Source organism: Chenopodium album, chromosome 2, assembly GCF_948465745.1.
Source record: "Chenopodium album chromosome 2, dcCheAlbu1.1, whole genome shotgun sequence".
Classification (NCBI taxonomy): domain Eukaryota; kingdom Viridiplantae; phylum Streptophyta; class Magnoliopsida; order Caryophyllales; family Amaranthaceae; genus Chenopodium; species Chenopodium album.
The window spans coordinates 84,896,426-84,915,223 of NC_137835.1; the positions used below are offsets into that span (position 1 = coordinate 84,896,426).

An 18,798-nucleotide genomic window follows, 5' to 3' on the forward strand; every position below is an offset into this window, starting at 1 on the left:
ACTTCTCTCTTGATCCAATCCGAATTAAAATTCGGTTATTTGGATCCGATCCGAAAATCCGAATTATAATATATTATTTTTTAGCTCCTAATACAATTATAAAAATAAAGCTTTAATACAAATAAAAGTCTTTAAAATAATGAGTAAAATAAATAGTTCAACGTCAAGTCATTAATTAATTAATACAGAGTCTCCCTAATTTATTTTTTGTAGTAGTAAGTATTTGAGCTAAACTTCAAAAAATAAAGAAATCCATATTTATACAAGCTTAATTTTACAATTCGGTTTTCGGTTTGGATTGGATCCAATTAGGGTAAATCCGATCCAATCCGAAAATCCGAATTTCCAAAAAATCTCAATCCGATCTAATCCGATTTAAAGTTCGGATCCGATCCGAATTGATAATTCGGTTTGGATTGGATTGGATTTCGGTTTTTATCCGAATTATGGACACCCCTACAAAATATAGCTGTTAACGGTGTGAACTGTGAAAGTCTTAATATCTCGTTTCGTCGGTATTTATTTATGAAGTTGTCTTAGTTTCCCGATTCAAGAGGTTAAATTTGAAATTACATACAAAATTGTTACGGTACTTTTCTTTAGTTTGTTTCTCATGTTAAGAAAATGTTGAAACTTGAAATTTTATTTACAGTTGATGTAATTAATAAGGGTATATAATGTCTTTGTAGTCATATATATGTTGTAAAAATCTTATAATGAGCGAGTAACAACAATTTGCTAGTTACTTAAAGAGAGAGTATCTTGTGGTTTTATGTGGCTGTTCTAAATCAATTAAGCATCGCTTGTTACTTTATTTATACAAGTGAAAATTCTTGATTTATACTAATGATTTTTTGTACAATATTCTTGCTTTTTGATCTTCAATTCTTTGTGGATACTAATACTCTATATAAAATTTTAATGCTGATTTGGTAATATTCGATCAGTCAAGGATCAAAGTTCAACATCTGAGAAGGTCATATCAATGAGTCAAGTTGAGCCACTCGTGAAGGATTTTAATAGCAGTAGATGGAAATATGCAGTTGAGCTAAAGCACGAAGATCACAACATCCTTCAACAATTTCTTGTGCAGCATAGAGATATTGAGAACTTCACTAATCCGGCTGCTGCTTTACTTCACATGCTTTGCGAGTGTGTAAATAAGGTGCAGGAAGGGCCTGCACTGAACAAGGATCTTGTCTCTATTTAATTAACTTCAATAGATTAGGAAATTCTCAAGGACTTTCTTGGTTTGCTGTTAATCTTTTTTTACTCTTGACATAAGAGATAGCAAGTTTTGAGAATTGTTGGTAAAAAAAAACCGGAAATACTCTCAGTTGATTGCTATGAGATAAAGTCTGATTTTGTAACAAAGAGTTAACATATTATAACAAATTGTGAGGGCTCAAATTTTTAGGTATGTTTTCAAACTCCATTATAAGGTATGTTTTCTAATTTCAACAGATTATAATAGGGATGGTTAGTCCCTCCATCTCCCTCCATGTGATTAGGGTTCGAACCTCACCCCCTCCCCCCCCCTCTTGTTAGGATTTAGGAGGGGCTCCTCGTATACTTTACCTTTTTTTAAAAAAAAAAGTTTCGTTCAACTCATATTTAGGGATGTATTATATCTTGATAAATTTCTTTATTTCCCGTCAAAAAAAAAATAAATTTCTTTATTTCGTCAACTTAATTTTTAATAATTTTTGAGACACTTACATGGTAAACTAGTTTTGGTAATAACAAGGAGCTCCAATATATACATTAATTTGTGTGCCACTTTTTTTTTTTTTTTTTATCATTTAAAAAATTAAAGAAAATAATTAGGTTGTGAGAGGTCGAGAGGAGATATATTTAAATCTTAGAGAAACTTGAATTTACCCGTAACTTAATCAAATTTCAACTATCTCATTTATCTTCCAGAGTTATAGTTTGCACCAAGAGATTTGGCCGTTATTTCCTGGAGCAATTTCTGAAAAGTTTCCTTATATGGCCTGAATTCTCAACAGGACGAAGAATGAGAGCTCATTATTCCTTGCCAAATTTCTCCTGATGTCAGCTTGTCTTCTTCATAATTTACAATTCCCAGAAAATTTAAGAAACCAGACAAATTAGAGGGATTATTATTGGAAAAAGAAACGAACTATCTCAATTCCTAAATACCCAAATAAACTCAATTCCTAAATACCCAAAAAAAAAAAAAAAAAAAAAAAAAAAAAAAATGGGATCAGAAACCAACTCTCCAACACCATCTCCAAGTGGGAAGAGAAGCAGAGATCCCGAAGATGAAGTTTACATCGATAATCTTCATTCTCATAAGCGTTATCTCAGTGAGGTCTATTCTATTTTATATCTATTTTAATTATTTTCAACAATTATAATTTGGGTATAAATGATTTTATATTTTACTTGTAATAGTATGAAAGTATGTTATATTGATCAAAAAGTCTTCCTGAATGTTTGTGTGTAGTTAAATGAAAAATTACCAATAATATCGGAATTGATGACAAAATCACGTGTCGATGTGTTATTATACTGAACCGTCCTTAGGGGGTTGTTATCAATTTCCTAATTAATATAGTAAAGAAAAGGTGAAGACTTTGGTATGATGATGCTGAAGATATGGGATTTTGATTTGTTTGCATGGTTTCTGTCTTTCTGATAGTGTAGAGCTCAGTAGTTGTTGTTCTTGTTGATTTAAGGGTTTGAAATTGTGGGAATATTTTCAGATGATGGCATCAAGCTTAAATTGTTTGACTGTGGGTGACCCAATTCCTGAAAATCTGTTGGATTCTCCGGCGAGGTCTGAAAGCATGTTCTATTCAAGGTGATATGGTTTTTGGGGTTTGATTTCATGCATTTCAGCATTTGTGTTCAATAATCAAATGATTATTCCTGTTTCCCCATGTTACCTGCAACGTGCATTGAACCTTGTATTCCTGTGTTAGATATTCAATATTTTGACTTGAATGTGGGCACTTGATGCATCTGTTTACTTGAGTCTCACACCTTTACATAAATCCATGTTTTAATTGAGTAGCCAAAGTTGTTAACCTTTAGCAATATTGAATTGTGTGTACATGTTATCGCTTGTTACATGTGTTAATGTGTTCTGATGATATATGTCAGTATGCAAGAATGCAAGGTGCTGACAGAGATTGCTCTGTTCCTGAAATAGTATGTGTAACATAAACTGTGTTTTAGTCGAGGAGAACTAGCATATCTGTTCTCTGAAACTTTTGGATCAATGGTGTAGATGTTCATCGGCCTTATGGGTAGATGATCTACCACACATCAACATCCCTATTCCCTAGGAGAGGCTTTTTATATGAAATTTTGATTTGGGTTAATTTAAATATTTTTTATTGGTGCAAATGAGGGGCTGGCCCTCTATAAACTATAAGAAAGTAAAATGGAAATTAAACATGGCTAAGCCACCTCTTTAACATCCTCATTGGTTATCCTACCGAGTGCAAGATAGGACCCTTGCAATTTGGTTCCTTTACACGAATTGCAATTTCATACGCATCTCTCATTATAAACCTTAATTACCAATTTGTGGAAGCAAAGTTTTTATTCAGGTCAAGTACCCTTGAGAGAGCCATGAGCTAGGCTTTACAGAGGAGAAAGCTTTAAAGATTAGCAATGAAGGCAGAAGCAAAAGCAGCCAAGGTATTCCTTAAAAGCCTTTGCCTTCAGCCAACAGCGGACTAACTTTCACTGCACTAGTTAATTTTAGAGCCACCCAATCAGCTGGCACCTGGCAGAACAACCCACCTTATGAAGACTTCCTACCGGACCATAACTCTCCTTCCATTAAAGTACTTTTCTCTCAAATAACTTTTTTGGTTTCTTCTATACAGTATTACTAAAACAGCAAAGGGATTAATGGGTGTATTCCTTTGCTTATTGCACACATAATATTTTGTTTAGATATTGAGATTTTCATTCTTTCATGCTATAACAGTGCAAGAATAATCTGGATTTAAAGTACATGAGTGCATAATGTTATCTTGTCTTGTTAAATACATAAGTTGGCAATATTTAGCTAACTAATGTCGCGCTACATACCTCCTGCATACTAAATTTGATTAGTGTGTGCTTTTGGCCTTTCAAGCCTTGCGATGGAAGCATGAGAACCACTCTGCCTCTTTCTGTAACATGACCAGAATAAACCGCAGAAGATTTTGGTTCCAATTTTTGCTTATGTATGGAATTTTAATTCTAGAATCATTATGTCCTACAGTGAGGAATTTGAGGGTATCATACATTTGTTAAATTCACAAAAGGAGCTTTACAAATATTGCAATTTCCACAGTTTGTCCTTTTCTTTTCTACTGGGAAATCAACATGTTATTTGCTGAAATAGTCGTATGCCAAGAATGGAGAATTGGCTTTAGGCACTTCATGTAAATAGGTAGGATTTGTGAATGAGGCATGTAAAAAGATATCTGTAAATTTCAATTGCATATGACCAGTTTTGCTTCTCCATCTGGTTGCAAAAAAGTGGTATTGAAGGCTAGTACTGATAATGCACGATTCTACCTCATTGGCATCAAGGATGGAAATGGAAAATACTATTTTTCAAACTCAAAGTATGTTATGCAGTAAATACTTGGCTTTATATGTGCAGCTTACGTATCCCCTTGGAGAACTATTAGGTAAAACCTAACATTTGAATTCTGCTCTATTAGAGTCAGATTGTTGCCCTATCCAGCAAACTTAATCATCAACTCAGATTCCGATTGATTTTTCAACTATCATTTGCTTCTCTTTTTTGCAAATTGTTTGGTCTTGGTGTTTTGGAGATAATGTCATTCTGATTTACAACACTTTGATTCTATGTATTATTATAATTTTCACCTAATATTGCTTTTCTAACCTGTCCAAACAAGAAAGAAGTAAGGAACAACCCTTGAAACCCTCATTTGTACGTATATATTAAATGTTTTGAATGTTTGATCTAACATTTGCTTACACTCATTGCAGAGATGAATTGTCCTTACAGTATTCACCCATGTCTGAAGACTTAGACGATGCACGATATTATGAAACTCCCATGAGTGCCTGCTCATCGCAATCTGAAAGCCGTCCTACTAGTCCTGTCTCCCCGTATAGATATAAACCAGTTGGTGCATTTTGCTCTAGTCCTCCTACCACCTCACAGCCTTCAAATGGATGCAGTACCTTCTCAGGTTCTTCTCAACCTCGTCAGAGAGGTTCTGATACTGAAGGAAGATTCCCTTCTTCACCGAGTGATATATGCCACTCAGGGGACTTAAGGAAAGCTGCTCTTTTACGATCTGTGCAGATGAGAGCCCAGCCTTCATGCTCACCAACATTTGATCTAGGATTTACTGGAGCTCAAGAGGGAATGCAGAATGTTGAATCTGAAACTCGATCTTGCTCATTTTTGAAACCTTTGGATGATGAACGTGAGTACCATGATGAAGGATGTCCTGTCATACCTTCTTCTGATCCTGAATTCGATGAAAGAAAGGATTCAATGGCAGTGACTATGGTCGAGAGAATCATATCTCTGGACTAGCTGTCATATGAAATTGGTTTATTGATATCAATGTTTGGTGTCTGACGCTTGTACGGCCCACATATGAAGATTGTATTTCCTTTTCTTTTATCGGTGAAGACATATGATGATTGTTGGTGCAAACTGCGAAGTTATCTGTTGTGGGATTAATGATGAGAAAAGCTATTAGTTGACCGCATATTTGAGACTCTTAATGCCAGAACAAATGGTTACCCCACTCCTATCCATTATAACAACAGCCTAGTATCAATTTCGTTGAGGTTAGATCTGGAGACGTCCACGTGTACGCAGCTAAATTCCTAGATATGTTGTATACTTGTAATTAGATAACTGATGGAGGCCTTATTGGATTAATATTCAAAGGGAGCTGTAAGCTGCTCTTTGTTCAAGATGTCAGACTGGCAAGTTGAATTTTTGATGTTTGCTGCTGATATTAATCATCAATTTGACTGTTGGAAAAATCTGTAAGTTCAATTTCATTTTTTACTTTTCTCCTTCCATGGCTACGACCCTGTTCTCAATTCTATTTTTCATCTATGTCTTGCAAAAGATGGCTTGAAAACTTCAGTGCTTGAATATATGTTGACTTATTTTTTCTGCCATCATGCCAGTCTTTGTGATTTTTGATCTTATGGTAGTAGCTGAACTTAAGACTAATTGGTAGCTAGCTTTAGATATACCCAAGGCTGTAACCTGCTCATCATTATGAGCTCCTGAATGAGAAAAACACAGCTGAACACAATCTGGTTTAGGGAATTTAGTGCACCAGCATGATAATGATTTATTCGATGCTTGAGTAGGTGCTGGTTTAGGGCTTGAAAAAAATCTATGGTTGTGAATAATGGCAGAAAGTTCCAGTTTAAAGGTTGTGATTTGATGGTTTAGGATATATTACTTTCAACTTCACGGAGATATGTTGAGGTTGTATGCAAACATGGTCTTTGAGCAAGCTTTTGTTCTGAAGTTCATTTGATTCAGGTAATATATATAAAAGACCTGCAGTAAGCCAATAGGGTTTCCCTTTTTTAATTGAAGGTGTTTTTTGGCTTTAATTAAAAACTGCCTGATGTTTGTTCAATCTGCTGGTAAGAAAATACTTTAGAACTTAATGGACCTGCTCTAGAATTGCAATGTAAGTTTATAAGAAGTATCCTTTCCACCTTTTTTTCATTATGATGAAATGGCCACTACCACCTTAAGCTACTATGCCCTAATTAGACCAAAATTCTTTTGCGTGACATTTGTTCCCTCTCCTCACTAAGTTGTTAAATTTTGGTAAGATTTTCTCTATACCTTTTCTCTACAGTCGAAACCCTCACTCACTCACCCCCTTTTTCTCTCTATTTCTCCTGCTCAGTTTCTGTGCCCTTAAGGAATGTTGTATTTGCAAGAGTCCAAGACCATGCAAAGATTTCACTTTTTATTATATTGTTTGGGCTATTTGCAGTTTTCTATTCTGCAAAGACAACTTTTAGTTTTTGGCATCAATTTACATAGAGTGCATGTTGCACTGGAACTAGACTCACAAGACCTTCTGTACTTTTTCCTTTTAGCCAAAAGGAGGAATGCTCTGCTCATCTCTGAAGAAGTTACTTGGATCAATTCTTCTCTTCGCCTTGGCCAACCTCTCGAAATTATTCTTGAAGTATTTGGTACCCCAAACTCTAGCTTCCAGATAGCTTGTAGTTCCATTATTCCCATTAATGCCCAAATCAAGGTCCCTATAATTAAAATAGGCAGTTCTCGGAGACTTAGAAACATATGGACTCATAAATGCATGAAGCATTCTTACCCAGTGAATATGCCTTCTAGCTTCCTCAGCCTCATTCACCTTCCACTTCACTATATACTGTATGTTATATAGGTTTCCTCCTCTATGAGGGAAAGCTAATTGGGTTTCCGGTATGTGATTCATCATCCCACCAAGTGGTTCCATCACCATGTAAGCCTCATCTACCTGTAATTGTCTCTCCCATGCTTGTTGAAGGGCAGTTTCAGGTATGATTTGGTTTACAAAGTCAGATTTCGCCTTGAAGTAGCTCTTATAAAGTTGATGATCTCTGTCTAGGAGAACTTCCCTTGATGTGCCGCTTGGGTGCCCAGCAAAGTATAGAATTGATTCAATCCAACTCACTTCTTTGCAGTCTTTTGCCCCGACTCCCAGTTCTGGGAAGATTAGCTCCATCACTGAGATTAGGCTGTTGTTGCAAGTGATAGAATTTCAGATAATGTCAGATTTCACTATGGAAATAGCAAGAAACATGCATTTATTTGTAGGGATGGCAATCTAGTCCGGATCCAACCCTATTCTGCCCCGATCCGAGGTAAAATATCCGCTCCGAGTCTGAAAAAAATGTAATCCGAGTTTGACTCCGTTAAAATAATCCAACTTCGAGTCGGAAGAGGGTCGGAGTCGGATCCTACAAAAAATCCAAGAAAAAAATCCAACTCCGACAAATGTCCGACTTTAACGGATTATCCGACTCCGACTCCAATAGATAGTGGATTTTTGTGTGGGTCATGGTGGCATTGGGTGTGGGTTGTAAAGGCCCAAATAGCCCAACATCTCAAAGTATATTGAATAATGAAAAAAAAAAACTCGGATTCGGGTTGAGTCGGAGGTCGGATGTCGGAGTCGGATGTCGGATTTAACCTCCGACTTCCTGTCGGGTCGGAGTCGGATTTAGCATAATCCGCTCTGAGTCCGACCCGTTGCCATCCCTATTTATTAGTATACTAGTCTTTTTTATTTGCCTTTTTTTTTTTTTTAATAACAATTATCAAAGAATTATTTTGTACTAAATAAACTTTAGAATTTTGTTCTGCACAGAAGCTATCTTACTCAAAGTCTGTTTCTCTTCAATTACTTGAGTTAAATATTCGACATTTCTTAGGTACATAAACTTGATACTTTATTAGGAGTTTAGATCAAAAGCATTATGTTTGGCCACGAGTACGTGTCAACATTAGTAGTCGAGTCAAGTGCCATAGTTTGGATGAAAATATCTCTCTACTAGTTTAGGTTAAAGACTGTGTACTGGAGCTTGTTTAAATGGTGGGAATTTGTGAGAAGATTTACTGGCCTTTGTTTGACCACAAAGGTCAACCATGAAACTGATGTATTGAATAGACACTAGGTTGGCTGTTGTGTGCAAATAAGCAGGTGTGTGAAAAAAGCAGACTTGTATATGCATGTTATTACTGATACCTCTGAACATTCCCAAGAAACATAGAGTTGAAAGAAGCTTGAACAGTTTTCTGTACACCATAACTTCCACCACCCACATTCTGAACTATGATCCTAATGAACAGATCATCTGGCAACTTGTCTGCAATCTGCTGCCATCGGTCAACGAGCTTATTAGCACCTTGCTCAAGAGTTTTATGAACTGTAAAAACTGTTACAGTAAGTGGAACTGGAACCATTTTGATTTTCCATGCAGTAATCACCCCAAAACTTGCTCCTCCACCACCTCTAATAGCCCAAAACAGTTCCTCTCCCATCAACTTCCGGTCTAAAACTCGGCCATTCACGTCAACCAAGTGAGCATCCATCACATGATCAGCCGCCAGACCGTACTTCCTTGTCAGAACCCCTAACCCACCCCCACTGATATGGCCTCCGACTCCGACTGTAGGGCACACACCTGCAGGGAAACCATAGGTACTACTTCTCTGTGCAATGCTGTAATAGAGCTCCCCTAGCGTTGCCCCGGACTGAACCCATAACGTCTGGTCCACCATGTTGATCCTGATCTCGCGAAGGTGGACAAGATCAATGAGGACAAAAGGAGCTCTGCTCAGGTAGGATAGGCCCTCGTAGTCATGGCCTCCACTCCGAACTCTCACCTGAAGGCCATGCTCTCTGCTACAGAGGACAGTAACTCCAATCTCAGGTTCCTGAGATGGGGTAACTATGTACAGGGGTTTAAAGGCCAAGGTGGAGTTCAGCCACCTTGGATTTTTCTGTGATTTTAATAATAGGGAGGAATATAAAGTTGATTCTTTTGTATAAACATTAGAAGTAGAGAACTTAGATGCCATGCATTGAAGAAAATCTTTGGAGTTTATTGGTTTAGTAAATAGTAAGATCATAAGCAGGAAAACTGTTGATCTCAATGATGATGCAGAAGCCTTGAGGTTATTCATCTGCAGTTTTTAGGTGCTGAGATTTACAGATTGTTAGTGTCTGAAACTAGGTGAATACTGTTTGAGAGCTGTAAAGTTGGATTATAGATATCTGAAGACTACTAACCAGTTGATCTATTTATTTGGATTCGAGCAGTATTGGTTATGAATTTTATGTGAAAATCATGCATCGTTCTGTATAATTAATTATCTCAACTATACTAGTTAATAATCTAACATCTGTAGACATTTTATTAAGGTTTTGTATATGCTTGATTGAGTACACACAAGTTCATTAAAAGCGTATGCGATGAAAGTTTATGATGTGATCAAAGTTGTATTTTATAATGTAATGCTGAAGCTGGGTAGTTTGAGCAGGCTACATTTTTTTTTCTGAACATGCGGTAAGGCTGAATATCCGCCGTGACCTTCTCTTCCCAAACTTCGATCTGTCGCTAACCCCTCGGGGAGGGGATATAACTGAGTGAGTGATCTACCAGACATGCACACTTGTTCCATGTGTTGAAATTGCTTCATGCACCTGCGCATGTATGCATATCTGTCATAGGGAAGATCTTGTGCATTAATGTTATTTTTTCTGGTGATTAGTTATGGTTAGGCACAAAGTACTACAAGTTCTTAGGAAGAATCCAAAGGATACATAAAGATATATAGACATGTAAGTAATTCTAATGTTATCATCATTATGTTAGGTTTGAAGCACAAATGGGAGTAATGTTGGGTTTGCTGATGAGGAGTATGTTGAATTTGCACATATGTTATAATGTGTTGTATTTTGTGTTTGTAACTAGAAAATTACCACTCTATTTTGGGAAATTTGCCAATTTAGATACAACTCGCAATCCGCAAGTGTACTGACATTTGATCTATTCTGTATTTGACAAAAATAACTACGAATAATAAGTTTTTAAAATAAATTGAATAGAATTAGTTCTCCAAAGGCTTGTTACCCACGTCATTGAGCCATATATGGGCTCCGTGTTTGTCCCAACTAAACCATCGGCTTTAATACCACTTGTTGGGCCCAGACAATCCACTTTGTTAGGCCACATGCACACCACAACTCCACATTAATTACTATGATATTGATTGTTTTAGGCTTAACCTGTACAGATTTGTTTTAGACACCTTCTCAAAAGGCCTCATACTAATATAATAGGTAAGCACTTAAAAACAAGTCATCGCTTCCTTATTTTTTATCCGTGAGACCTGATGAATCACATTTATATAGAGTTTATAGGCACATTTATGCTAGTTTTATAGTTGATTTTTGAGTCTTTTGTTGCTTTTTAGGTCGCAATTGCATAAGTTGTCCATTTTGTGCTCTATTATGCTCCGTTTGTGTTTTCTTAATGTTCCAGGTAGTTCTCATAGCTATTTGGACGCTCTCGGAAGAATTTAGCATTTGTCGTTGGATGGAGGGATGTTGATTTGAGGCCGATGATTCATTGACCTTGTGCTTATATATGTATGTAGATTCTTTGAAGCAAATCGGAGTTGTTTCGTAGCTCTTGTTGCAAGTATGAGATCGTTTTAGGCCTTTGGTGCATTTACAATTTGAGTTGCTAAGCATTCTTGCATCGAGCTAAGCTCGAGCTATAGCTCGAGTACTAGCTCAGTAAGGCAGCAAGTCAAGGAAGCTCCGAGCTATCGCTCGCAAGCTAGCTCGCCTATTAGCTCATCACTGCCATACGCAAAGTCCTATGCGAGCTATAGCTCGCCAGCTAGCTCGTCAAGGCAGTAGCTACATTCGACGAGGAGCGATAGCTCGCTCGTTAGAGAGCGATAGCTCGGTGCTGCTCCATCTTTTCTTGGTCGTTTGATGTAATCAAGTCGAGTATCGTGCCACGTCATCAATTATAATCCAATAGTAATTCAACTTATGTATTTATTATTTTCTTTTTACTTTTCTTTAATTATTTCTTTAGATTAGTTTTAGGATAATATAAATACTCAAGGGATATTATTTTCCCGGAGGCCTTTTACATCTTTTTTATTTTACGTTCTTTTTAGTTTTCTCTCTAGAACCCTAGTTTCTCATGGCATCTCCATGGATTCTTCCATGGATGATTCTTGGGTTTATGATTTTAATTCATTGAGGTATTTTATTTCTATTTTCTTGCTTTTAATTATGTTTTATTCCTTAGATCTAGTTTTATTTATTTATTTCATGCTTGAGTAGTTTTATTTCTAGGGTTTGGGAATCCATGTTTATATTATGAATCTTGATTGATATTTGTGATATTTTGATTATTGATTTCTCTAATTGATAGTGTTCTATTGCTAATCTTGCAACCTGATCAATTGTTTGATTAATTATTGTTAATAAGAGTTTGAATCGAAAGATCTTACTTTTAGAGGCTTACCTACAATTAGCAATTCTGATTATGTTAGCGACCGAACTACATATGTTGAATTGGGAGCGTTAAGACCCGATCGTAGGCTTAGCAATTGCTCTAGATAATTGATTGATTGAATTGTTATTGATACTTGATAGATTTAGAACTATAAACATGGTGAACCTTAACCCTAGGTCCTTTTTATTATTTGTTTTCTTCCTATTTTATTTTAGATCTATTCTTAATCCCAATTTCGTGACTTGTTTAGTTTCACCAATTTCTTAGAAGTTAGATTGAATACCATCTCTCTGTGGATTCGACCCTACTTGCCCTACTACATTGTTAGTTGGATTCGTTAGGAATTTATTTTTGACAGGTGTACGACAACCTATCAAATTTTGGCGTCGTTGCCGGGGAGACGGCTTAATTTTATTTAGCTTCTTATTTGGTGAGACTAATCTGTATATATATTTTTTCTTATTTTTATTGTGTATATACTTACTTTTTGTTTTACTCTTATTGTGTTTTCATGGAGTGGTATGATTATATTTCGTATGGGATGAATGATCTTAATTATCAAGGGCAATATGATTATAATTCTGGGTATTGTAATGCTAATGTTTCTATGTTTGATGCGTCATATGATTATCAACATTCACAAAATATATGCATGAATTCCTGTGAAAATTCTTATTACCCTAGTGAGTCTTATATGCATGATTTTAATTCCTCTTACCAACCCCAAGTGGATAATTATGCTCAACCCGATTCATCGGAGTGTAGGGAACTTTTTAATATGATGAATGAGTTTATTGTTTATCAGCATGAGGAACTTAATGAATTGATGCATGATTGTCAACGTATTTCAAAATCTATTGAATTACTTGCTGTGCAACAATATGCTAACCAACAGGTGATACATGATGATAATGATATTGGTTTTGAGGATTGTATTTCAGTGGAGGAAAGCGCTAATTTGACTCATGATATTTACTCCCCGTCAAATGAAAGTACAATAGAGGAAAATAATTTCCCATCTATTTATGATTCAGATGGTGAAAATTTTTGGAATGACGATATAGAAGTAGTGGAGAAGGAAGAACAACCAATTATCGTGAAGTCCTTGGTTGAGAAACCATTGGTTTTGGATCTTTTGGTAGTTGAAGATCTTGTTGACAAGCTTATTCATGAGGGTGAAGTTGAAGGTAAAAGCATAGGTAAAAACATTTGTGTTAAGCCTAACCCATCTCCCCTTCATATCCCGTTTTCCTACAGGCTTGATCTAGTTCCTTCATTCACTATGTCAAATCTTCCATACTTTCTCAAAATATCTCCATTTCATGATACACTTGGTCATGTGGACCTTGATGATTGCTCAAAAAGGTCTACATGGCCTAAGGGGCAAGCAGGGGTAAGGTGTATACATTCTTTTTCTTTTTATTTTAACTTTTCTTTTTCCGATTTTTTTTCTTTTATTTTTTCTAACCCCTTGTATTTCAAGATTTGTGTGCTTGCAGTCAAGCCATATGTGATGCTCAATGATATGTTTGCAGGGGCGTACGATAAGTTACTCAAGGCATTGGATTCTTCCGATTGACGAATTGAGTAGGGTCGTGCGGGACCTTAAAAACCAGCGCTAATTGGGAGGCAACCCAATTTTCTTTTTGTTTTTTTTTTGCTACTTCCTATCTTTTTCGTTATTTAAATAATAATGCTAATGTGTGTTCTAGTGATGACGTCTTTTGCTAGGTACAAACATAGCTAAGTTCCTTGGCTACGTCGGCTACCCAATTACAACTACCAATCGTGGTGGAGGTGTCTATACCTTTGACGCTCCCTTCGCTTACCCACCCCTTTGTGAGTTGTGTCTCTCCTTTATTTATGCTTTAGTTCCTCTTTGTTCACATTGAGGACAATGTGATGTTTAGCTTGGGGGAGAAAGATTGTTATCATCACTTTGTGCATGTTAGTTGTGTTTAGTTTAGTTCTTTTGCTTAGTAGGTGTTGTATGGTTTGTACCATTCATTAGGAGTGGGAGTTTACATACAACGAAAAACAATGTATTGCTTTCTTATTTTTTATTTTTTTTTTCTAGTTGTTTTGATAGTGCATACTTGTGTCCATTTTTCATATATTTGACTTCGAACCGTGTGCGGATTTGGTTTGACTCTCTTGAGCTTCTTTTGATCTTAGTTATAATTCTAAAATTCAGTCGGTTTGCGCTATACATTGCTAACTGCTTGACATTGTGTGAACCAATTGAATGGTTTGTGGAAAGATTGGTTGTCCCATATCAAGTATAGCTAGCCAATTCTCTTGTTAGGTCATCTTACTCTGTGTTTGTGTGATTGATGCAATTTGTTATTTCAATGACTTTGGCTTGAGATTTATTAGTAATTTGACTATGATTCACGCATGCCGCATATGATAAAGGCCATGTTCTTTAGGTAGCCTTCAGATGATATTTAGATACATTTGTTCCCATTTTGCTCACCCATGTTGTTGCCTTGCCCATTCATTGATATGTAGCTACATTACAAGCCACTTTAGCCCCATTGGTTACTATTCCCAAGTCTAGCTAGCTTGGGGAGCTTATTGATGCGGTGTTGTTTGTGTGTCAAGCTTCAATTTATGCAAAACATGATGGAATAAAGATTGAAAAAAGTTTATATTTACAGTTGAGAAGTGTTACTTGAAGATGTGAAAAAAAAAAAGAAAAAAAAAATAAATAAATAAAAAAAAAAAAGCTTGTTTATATGTACTCATTGAAAAAGCCGAAGAATTGAAAGAAAAAAAGGCAAAGAAAAAGGAAAAAAAGAAAGAAAAAGATTATCCATGACGATGTATAGTAGATTTCAATCTTGGTTCTATATAATGTTTTAGAGAAAGTTGGTGATGTCAAATGGAGAATGAATTTTAAATCATTATTTGTTCGTGTTTATGTTATTGCTCCCCAAGTTGGCTTTTTCGCTCACATTTTCCTAAATATTATCCTACCCCTTCACCTTTGCCCCATTACAAGCTTTAAAAAGTCCTTTTGATCGGCATGTGTGTTTTGTGATTGACTGAACGTTATTTCTTGATATCGTCATGTTACCTTTTGTTGCATCAAATATTTATATTCTACAAGGTGTGCGGTGACGACTAGCTTGATTGGGAAATCGTTTGTGGCCAAGTTTGGTTTCAATTGTGGATCATGATGTTGAGAGGTTCTATTTGTATCCGAGCTAAATTTTGGTCTTAATAACTTTGGTTTGATTGTTTGCTCGAGAGTTAGGTCGGTCTTATTCTGGTTCCCTGGAAGTCTTATTAATCTTGTTTCTCCGTCTTGAGTTTAGTGTTGCTTGGGGACAAGCAACGGTTTAGCTTGGGGGAATTTGATGAATCACATTTATATAGAGTTTATAGGCACATTTATGCTAGTTTTATAGTTGATTTTTGAGTCTTTTGTTGCTTTTTAGGTCGCAATTGCATAAGTTGTCCATTTTGTGCTCTATTATGCTCCGTTTGTGTTTTCTTAATGTTCCAGGTAGTTCTCATAGCTATTTGGACGCTCTCGGAAGAATTTAGCATTTGTCGTTGGATGGAGGGATGTTGATTTGAGGCCGATGATTCATTGACCTTGTGCTTATATATGTATGTAGATTCTTTGAAGCAAATCGGAGTTGTTTCGTAGCTCTTGTTGCAAGTATGAGATCGTTTTAGGCCTTTGGTGCATTTACAATTTGAGTTGCTAAGCATTCTTGCATCGAGCTAAGCTCGAGCTATAGCTCGAGTACTAGCTCAGTAAGGCAGCAAGTCAAGGAAGCTCCGAGCTATCGCTCGCAAGCTAGCTCGCCTATTAGCTCATCACTGCCATACGCAAAGTCCTATGCGAGCTATAGCTCGCCAGCTAGCTCGTCAAGGCAGTAGCTACATTCGACGAGGAGCGATAGCTCGCTCGTTAGAGAGCGATAGCTCGGTGCTGCTCCATCTTTTCTTGGTCGTTTGATGTAATCAAGTCGAGTATCGTGCCACGTCATCAATTATAATCCAATAGTAATTCAACTTATGTATTTATTATTTTCTTTTTACTTTTCTTTAATTATTTCTTTAGATTAGTTTTAGGATAATATAAATACTCAAGGGATATTATTTTCCCGGAGGCCTTTTACATCTTTTTTATTTTACGTTCTTTTTAGTTTTCTCTCTAGAACCCTAGTTTCTCATGGCATCTCCATGGATTCTTCCATGGATGATTCTTGGGTTTATGATTTTAATTCATTGAGGTATTTTATTTCTATTTTCTTGCTTTTAATTATGTTTTATTCCTTAGATCTAGTTTTATTTATTTATTTCATGCTTGAGTAGTTTTATTTCTAGGGTTTGGGAATCCATGTTTATATTATGAATCTTGATTGATATTTGTGATATTTTGATTATTGATTTCTCTAATTGATAGTGTTCTATTGCTAATCTTGCAACCTGATCAATTGTTTGATTAATTATTGTTAATAAGAGTTTGAATCGAAAGATCTTACTTTTAGAGGCTTACCTACAATTAGCAATTCTGATTATGTTAGCGACCGAACTACATATGTTGAATTGGGAGCGTTAAGACCCGATCGTAGGCTTAGCAATTGCTCTAGATAATTGATTGATTGAATTGTTATTGATACTTGATAGATTTAGAACTATAAACATGGTGAACCTTAACCCTAGGTCCTTTTTATTATTTGTTTTCTTCCTATTTTATTTTAGATCTATTCTTAATCCCAATTTCGTGACTTGTTTAGTTTCACCAATTTCTTAGAAGTTAGATTGAATACCATCTCTCTGTGGATTCGACCCTACTTGCCCTACTACATTGTTAGTTGGATTCGTTAGGAATTTATTTTTGACAGGTGTACGACAACCTATCAAGACCTTGATTTCATACCCCAGCAAAGTTAATCACACTATTGTTATTTCATCTTAATATAGTTAGTGCATTGCTTGTAATTTGCAACTTAAGTGCAGAAACTTTACACATTATTGGCTGATTGTGAGTGTATAGAAATAGAAATAGCCACTACAAGTCTTAATTGAAATGTGAGTACATGAATTGCCAAAAACAAGTAGTCTAACTGAACGATGCGACAACTAACAAAAGTTAAGATTGTACTTGTGGACACTAACTTTTCATACTTTTTGTAATTATATGCAGTTAATGATACATGCATACACGCAAAAGAACGGGGAGATTAGACATAAATATAAGGCCATTAGGCGTCTAGACAGATTACAAATTCTTTTTACTTTTTCTATAATTTCATGCTTTTCAAATTTTTCTATGTATTACGTGATTATAAAACTAGATATTTTAAAATTTATCCATGCATTTAAATTACGTGCTAGTTAAATGGATCGAGAGGCAAAAAAGACAGGTCGAGATCAAACAAAGAATAAAGTAAACAACTTGTACAAGATGTTCCATGACCTTTCATTGTTATGTAATGAATGTACATCCCAATTGTTCTTAGGAGCTTTTGGGCATACAAATGGCATAAACCATTTTGTATCCAAGAATGTGTTGAGCATTTTCACGAGCCACATGCCAATCTGTTGATTATGGCCGCCCTTATTTTCCTCTTAACTTAAATGCTCTCACCATCTTTACAACCTAGCTTTGGAAATTTGATCCTTAGATCAAGATTTTGTGGTCCTTTACTCCAAGTGGCTGATCTAATTTATGTTCATTTAACTATTATAATCCAAACTAGGTAGTACATAGCTATAGTTTCAATTTGATCTCAATCAAGTGTGCAAGCATTGCATGGACTTAGATCTAGGTAAGTGTAATGGCAATAATGTTGTCTAAATTTATCGGTTGGGCTACATGGTTGAAGATGCATCTAGGGACTTAGTGGCCAACTCGCCATAATAAGTGACAGATCTGATTGGACATAATATGACGTAACACGACAAAATAACTTGAATGTGATATGAAGTGAACACACAAACATTGACTTTGCGCTATGTTATATTGTTTTTTGTATACTAGGAACGTCAATCAATGTAATAACAACTAAAACTGAATACTTCGAATTCATTCATCCAATTAAACTATTGACTTTGCGTCGTGGTTTTAAAGGAATGAGAAGGGGGATCAGATATGGTGAGAGTCATTCTCCTAACTCGGGATATATGGTGGAGGTATATATATGGCCAACTCCAACTCTCCATTGGTAAGGACACTAGCTAACTTGAGTCCTCTACAATGTGAATATATACTAGTCAAATGATTAGACCTTGATTAGATACCACCAATGACAGATACATGAAGCAAGCTAAATCATTTGGTCCAATTGTGCATAGCAGTTTGAAATATTAAATCAGCAAACCTTGGTTAACAAATTGACAAGACTTCTGTACTAATTATCGACTATACATTGATTTTAATTTGATTAAACCATTTAAATTATAGTACTTCATAAATCTTTATGAACATTTCGGGGTATTCAATTAATCAACGTGTACCTCTTGAATATTTCTAAATGTACATCGTCTATTAATGATGCTGTCGTAGTATTGGCACCAAGCTAACATTATTGCACATGAAAAGATTTAATTTGATTCAAGTTAATGTTCATACACACATCACAGCTGCTTAGGAGTTAAGAGCCGAAATGTCATGACGCACAATTGTTACACGATGATAAATAGTATCAATGGTAACGACATTAACGAATTGATGATAATAAATGGTGTCGATGGTAATAAGTTTATATGTACTTTTTTTTT

At 35.7% G+C, this 18,798-nt stretch overlaps 1 protein-coding gene and 1 pseudogene across 1 annotated transcript; one reads left to right on the forward strand and one right to left on the reverse strand.

Moving 5' to 3' along the window:
* Positions 1-1,844: 1,844 nt before the first annotated feature.
* On the forward strand, positions 1,845-6,042 carry LOC145591541 (uncharacterized). Its single transcript, XM_081648032.1, has 3 exons — positions 1,845-2,335; positions 2,730-2,827; positions 4,990-6,042. The coding sequence occupies exons 1-3, from the start codon at positions 2,222-2,224 to the stop codon at positions 5,546-5,548; spliced, it is 771 nt and encodes a 256-aa protein (XP_081504158.1). The 5' UTR covers positions 1,845-2,221; the 3' UTR covers positions 5,549-6,042.
* Positions 6,043-7,097: 1,055 nt separating this feature from the next.
* LOC145578164 (berberine bridge enzyme-like 22 pseudogene) lies at positions 7,098-9,697 on the reverse strand (annotated as a pseudogene).
* Between the last annotated feature and the right edge of the window lie 9,101 nt (positions 9,698-18,798).

Excerpts from the sequence above, each read along its gene's own strand:
- LOC145591541 (XM_081648032.1), top strand. The coding sequence starts at position 2,222 with ATGGGATCAGAAACCAACTCTCCAACACCATCTCCAAGTGGGAAGAGA. Across the intron at positions 2,336-2,729 it reads ATAAGCGTTATCTCAGTGAG|ATGATGGCATCAAGCTTAAA; the intron begins GTCTATTCTATT and ends GAATATTTTCAG. Across the intron at positions 2,828-4,989 it reads GAAAGCATGTTCTATTCAAG|AGATGAATTGTCCTTACAGT; the intron begins GTGATATGGTTT and ends CACTCATTGCAG.